Source organism: Xenopus laevis, chromosome 1S (genome assembly GCF_017654675.1).
Source record: "Xenopus laevis strain J_2021 chromosome 1S, Xenopus_laevis_v10.1, whole genome shotgun sequence".
NCBI lineage: Eukaryota > Metazoa > Chordata > Amphibia > Anura > Pipidae > Xenopus > Xenopus laevis.
This window is the reverse complement of record NC_054372.1, coordinates 92,244,135-92,250,009: the sequence shown is the minus strand read 5'-3', so window position 1 is coordinate 92,250,009 and position 5,875 is coordinate 92,244,135. Positions and strand designations below refer to the sequence as shown.

General features: G+C 40.3%; 1 protein-coding gene across 1 annotated transcript; it reads right to left on the bottom strand.

Annotated features, from left to right (window-relative positions):
* Positions 1-938: 938 nt before the first annotated feature.
* Positions 939-3,590, bottom strand: LOC121398860 (zinc finger MYM-type protein 1-like). The gene has a single exon (XM_041578313.1). It carries the CDS (start codon positions 3,588-3,590, stop codon positions 939-941), a length of 2,652 nt encoding a protein of 883 aa, XP_041434247.1.
* Between the last annotated feature and the right edge of the window lie 2,285 nt (positions 3,591-5,875).

The following is a 5,875-nucleotide window of genomic DNA, read 5'->3' as shown; positions in this document are numbered from 1 at the left end:
GCAAAAGTGTTATTAAGCCTGCCACCACATCAAGGTAGACTCTTTAAGCAGGTACCTGCTCTAACATAAATTGCACTTTGTTTTACAATTATTATATGTTTAAATTGTACCAATAAGAGCCATTTTGTTTAACCCCTTGGTCAAAAAACAACCAGTCCTAATAAGGACAATGGAAGATTGAAATGTGCCCATCTATCTAGCATGTCTAATGTATACACACATTTATTGTATAATGCATTTTATGTATACATTAAAAAAAACTGAAACCTAACCACTGGACAATTATACAGTGCAATGGCACTGTGATTGAAAACATATAGGCCATCAATAATAACTTTGATTAGTATAAATAAACAGATATACACCATATTTTTATAATAAACAAAATTACTTTTATTAATATGAATAAATAAAGAACATAAGATATAAAACTATTTTTACAATAAAAATAAGAACTTTTATTAGTATGAACTGTTCAGAAGTATAAATAGAAACCTAGTTGTACATGATTCATGATCTAACCACTGGATGATTATAAAGTGCATTGGCAGTTTGTGATTGTTTGTAAACATATAGGCCTTATATAACTTATTTTTATAGCAAACAAAATAACTACTTTTATTTGTATGAATAAATAAGATATAAAACTATTTTTACAATAAAAAATAAGAATTTTTATTAGTATGAATAAATAACATTTAACTTTTTAGAAGTATAAATAGAAACCTAGTGGTACGCGATATAAAACTATTTTTACAATAAAAAATAAGAACTTTTATTAGTATGAATAAATAACATTTAGAAGTATAAATAGAAATCTAGTGGTACATGATTGATGAAGTAACCAGGATACTCAAAAAGATATGACTGAAAGTGTCAAGTGCTTTGTAAAACCATGTTCTCCTGAAGCTTATTGCAAATAGTGATATACACAGGGCTCAAAGTCTCCTCACTTTACTGCTTGCAAAATCTTTGATAAGTTCTTTGAAATCCAGGTGATTTGCAAGTTCGTGTTCAATAGAAAGCATTGCCAGGCTATTCAGTCTCTGTTCACTCATTGTTGACCGTAGATAGTTTTTAATCAAGGACAGTTTGCTGAACGCTCTCTCTCCTTCAGCCACTGACAGAGGAAGTGTGATGAAGATACGAAGGGCAACACACACCTGTCCAAATATGCCTTCAAGCTGCAGGTCATAGATACAATTTAATAATTCCAGTTGACCAAGAGACCCTTCAAATGTTTCATTGTAGACCTTACGAAGATGTTGTAACTCATCCAGTAACGAGTCTGTAAGATCTTGAGGGTATTTGGCAACCAGCAACTTGGTGGATGCTTCTAGATCTTCATTTTTTAGCTTCCTCAACTTCAATATTGGAGCAAATAAATTGCATATTTCTTCCATTGATTTAAATCTCTGATCTAGGTCAGAAATGATAGTGTCCAGGGTCACGAGAAAAACATTGACTTTAAAAACAGCTTCAGGATCTTCCAGTTGACCAGGAGTTTGTGACTTCTTTCGGCGAATCTGTTGTGTGTTCATAAGTTCAGCCGGAATCTCCATGCCATCAGCAACCAATCTAGCCTCTGAGAGTAGAGCAGGCCACTTTTCTCTAAGAGATTTCATTTCTTCTGCCAATGCTCTTATATTTGCGGCTCCAATCTCCATGGAAACTGACCGTGCCTGCAGAATTTTGTTCCTCTCATCAAAACACTGTAGAACTTTTAGCCAAAAAGTTGCAAGTAGAATTGCACGGAAAGAAGAAAAATAATTATACAGCCCCACAGCTTCTGACTGTGCATCACTTGTAAGCCTTCTAGAGGAAATTATCTTCTCAAGTGCTTGGAGAATGCTTGGCAGCTTCTTAGCGACAGGCCGAATTGCTTCAACTCTTGAACTCCATCTAGTGTCACTTAGACCATGCAGTGAACCAGCAATTTCCTCAGTTAGGGTATGCCACCTCTCAGGACTGTTGCTAAACAGGACGTACAATCTATTCACACTTCCAAAAAATGTCTTCACTTCAGGACAGCTGGATGCTGCATGCACGTCAACAAGGTTTAAAGAGTGTGCAGCACAGGGGCAAAAAATGGCTTGTGGATACTTCTCCAGGATTCTGGATTTTACTCCTTTAATTCTTCCAGCCATGTTGGCTCCGTTATCATACCCTTGCCCTCTGCAATCTTTGAGGTCGATGTTGTGCTCACGCAATCTTGATGTTAGCATCTCAGCAATTTCCTCACCAGTCTTCTGAAAAAAATCAAAAAATTCAAGAAATCTCTCTTGAATGCACCACTTACCTGTCTGTGAACATCTGTGCACATAACGTAAAACGATGACATTCTGCTCAGTATGGGAAATATCTGGGGAAGCATCGCATATCACTGTAAAATAGATAGCCTCTTGCCTTTCGGAAAGTATTGCATTGAGAACATGCCGTCCACACAGATTGATGAATTCATTCTGGGTTCCCCATGATAAATAATGAGCTGGAAGTTTTTTCCCTTTTTCTTGGCTTCTCTTCACTTTGTCTAGGTGCTCCTTTAGGACAGCATCATAATGGGCAATGAGCTCTAGGATACCGAGAAAATTCCCATTCTGAATGTCTCCAACTCTTTGCGAACTCCCTCTGAATGCCAAATTTCTTGAAGCAAGAAACAGAGTTACATCAAGAAGCCTCTCCAGGAGCACAGTGAATTTCTCTGCTTCCACTGCCAAAGTTCTTTGAATGTCATGGTCTACACCCTGTCCACCAACAGATTTCTGAAGGCATCGCCAGCTCCAGTAGTTCTTCCTGTGCTGTGCTGAATGTTCATGCTCTGGCAATTTTTTGTACAATTTGTGCCACTTTGACTTCAGTGGATCATACCCTTCCTTTCTGCAAAGAGAACTTCCTGTTTTATTGGCAGAGTCTGTTGAAAAAGCAAGGCAAGTTGTACAGTACAAGACTTTCTTGCTGTCACTCCATCTTAGCCAATCCCTTAGGATCTTTTCACGTCCATTCGGTGATTTTGAATACAAGTGGAATTCACTAAAGGCCTGGCCGTCACAATCCTTGGGCAAAGACTGTACAGTTTTCAAGAGATCTTGTTCACTCATCAATCCAGCAAGAACGATGTACTCTCTAGATTTACCTCTCAGAGTGTCTGGCCATAATGCTGGGTCTTTCCAGTTAACACCTGATAAACCTTCATGACTTTCAAATGCCTCACTCAAGAAATCTTCAGAGGCATTGATGCTTGACAGACTGCATGACCTATATTCTTCCATCAGCGTGTCATTGTTAACAGCAGACATGTTGCAGGAAGCATTCTCTTCGATTTCTGTGGTGGGCAAGGAGATGTCACATGAAGGCAAAATGCAATTCTCGCTGCAGGAAACTGGCTCCTCTTGGACATTGTTTAAAGATGTGCTGACAATTGGCCCAATGACTTTGCCAGCATCCATACGATCTTCTCTTGCATCTTGACTGCCAGTGTTAGATTTTTTAAAGTATTGGAGCAATGGTTTCTTGTTTTTGATTTTTTCATCTTCATGCTCTCGCCCTCGCTTCTCCTTTCGTTTCTGAGATCCAGACTTATGGTGATACATTCTTGTAGCTGTGATGAAGGCCCTTTAAAATCTTACCTTTTTTTTATGCAAGGTGAATAAGATGGAGCCCACTTGTTACAAAGTGTAAACAAAATACCTCTTGACAAAAAAAGTTAAGCACAGATTATGGACACAAGGGCAATTACAAAAACAGCAGATAAAGTGCAAAATGTAAAAAGTGCAAACTGAAAAATAGTGCAAACCGATGCAAACGTATCACACTACGGACCAAAATCCTAGCAAAATTACCAAAACCCAAGGCAAAAATTAAGTAATACAAATAAACACAAGTGCAAAAGTATCAATGTATCACACTAGGGACCAAAATCCTAGCAAAAGTACCAAAGCCCACGACAAAATAAATAAAGTGCAAGTTTTCAAAAAATAAAGCTCTACAGTAAACCCACAGCAGAAAAAGTTAAAATAATAAAAAAAACAGCTAAGCACAAGGCACCACAAAGCAGCTAGGCCTGTAAATGCAAAACCTATATATATTTATATACAAAAAAAAAAAACTGTAAAGATGATGGCAAGCAAAGTAAAAGTCCTATGAAATGTCAGAAAAACCCAAAGTGCAAATAAATCTACATTATAGGACAAAAAGAAGGTATTGGAACCAGTATAAAAATAATGCTAATAAATCTCAAGCACACAACTAACAAAACACGTAAAGTGCAGAACTATACAAAAAGGAAACACCACCAAAACAACTAAAGAGAACAGCTGATACAATGACCACAACGACACAGAGATAATAAACTTTTATTAATAAAGTCAAGTGACAACAGATGTAAAACAACAACAGCAAGTGCAATACTTACCTGTTGTCTTCACCTCCGTTCAGCAGGAGGGCTTCAAGGCTGAGAATGACGTCATGCAAACAGCTGAGCCACTCCTGCTAAATACCAACAGTTCCTGTTCTTTTGCAGCTGTGATACAGTTTAGCTGTTTAAAAAAGGAAGGGAGAAAAAAGAATTCACATTATGTCTCAGAACTAAAAAAAATTGGTGGCCAAGAGTTTCATAACAGGATTAAAAAAAAACAATTGGTGACTGGGAGACTTCTGACAGGACTAAAAAAGAAAAAAACAATAAGTGTTCAGGAGTTTCACAACAGTGATTAAAAAAACAATTGGTGACTGGAAGACTTCTTCCAGTATCAAAAAAGAAAAAATAATAAGTGTCGAGGAGTTTCATAACAAAAAACAATAAGTGTCGAGGAGTTTCATAACAAAAAACAATAAGTGTCGAGGAGTTTCACAACAGTGATTAAAAAACAATTGGTGACTGGAAGACTTCTTCCAGTATCAAAAAAGAAAAAACAATAAGTGTCGAGGAGTTTCATAACAAAAAACAATAAGTGTTCAGGAGTTTCACAACAGTGATTAAAAAACAATTGGTGACTGGAAGACCTTTTACAAGACCAAGAAAAATAACTAGTGACCAGGGCTCCTACTAAAGTTACATAAAAACACAATTCAGGGGAATACCAGAGCTAGATTGGCAGCCATGTGTCACAAAAAAAAACACTACTGCAAGTCAGGGGCCCTGCATGGGGATCAGGGGGCCCATTGGGGGATATGGGGCCCGGCATGGGGATTCAGGGGCCCTCATTGAGGGTTCAGGGGCCTGCATTGGTGGGATATGGGGCCCGGCATGGGGATTCAGGGGCCCTCATTGGTGTCTCAGGGGCCCTGCATTGGTGGCTCAGGGGCAGTATGGGGTTCAGGGGTCCGCATTGGCAGCCAGGGTCACAAAAAAAAAAACACTGCTGACCAGGCCCTCTGCAAATCAGGGGGCCCATTGGGGGATTCAGGGGCCCTCATTGGTGTCTCAGGGGCCCTGCATTGGTGGCTCAGGGGCAGTATGGGGTTCAGGGGCCTGCATTGGCAGCCAGGGTCACAAAAAAAAACCACTGCTGACCAGGCCCTCTGCAAATCAGGGGGCCCATTGGGGGATTCAGGGGCCCTCATTGGTGTCTCAGGGGCCCTGCATTGGTGGCTCAGGGGCCGTATGGGGTTCAGGGGCCTGCATTGGCAGCCAGGGTCACAAAAAAAAAAACACTGCTGACCAGGCCCTCTGCAAATCAGGGGCCCTGCATGGGGATCAGGGGGCCCATTGGGGGATATGGGGCCCGGCATGGGGATTCAGGGGCCCTCATTGAGGGTTCAGGGGCCCTGCATTGGTGTCACAGGGGCAGTATGGGGTTCAGGGGCCCTGCATTGGTGGCTCAGGGCAGGGCCCTGCATTGGTGGCTCAGGGCAGGGCCCTGCATTGGTGGCTCAG

Excerpts from the sequence above, each read along its gene's own strand:
- LOC121398860 (XM_041578313.1), bottom strand. The coding sequence starts at position 3,590 with ATGTATCACCATAAGTCTGGATCTCAGAAACGAAAGGAGAAGCGAGGG.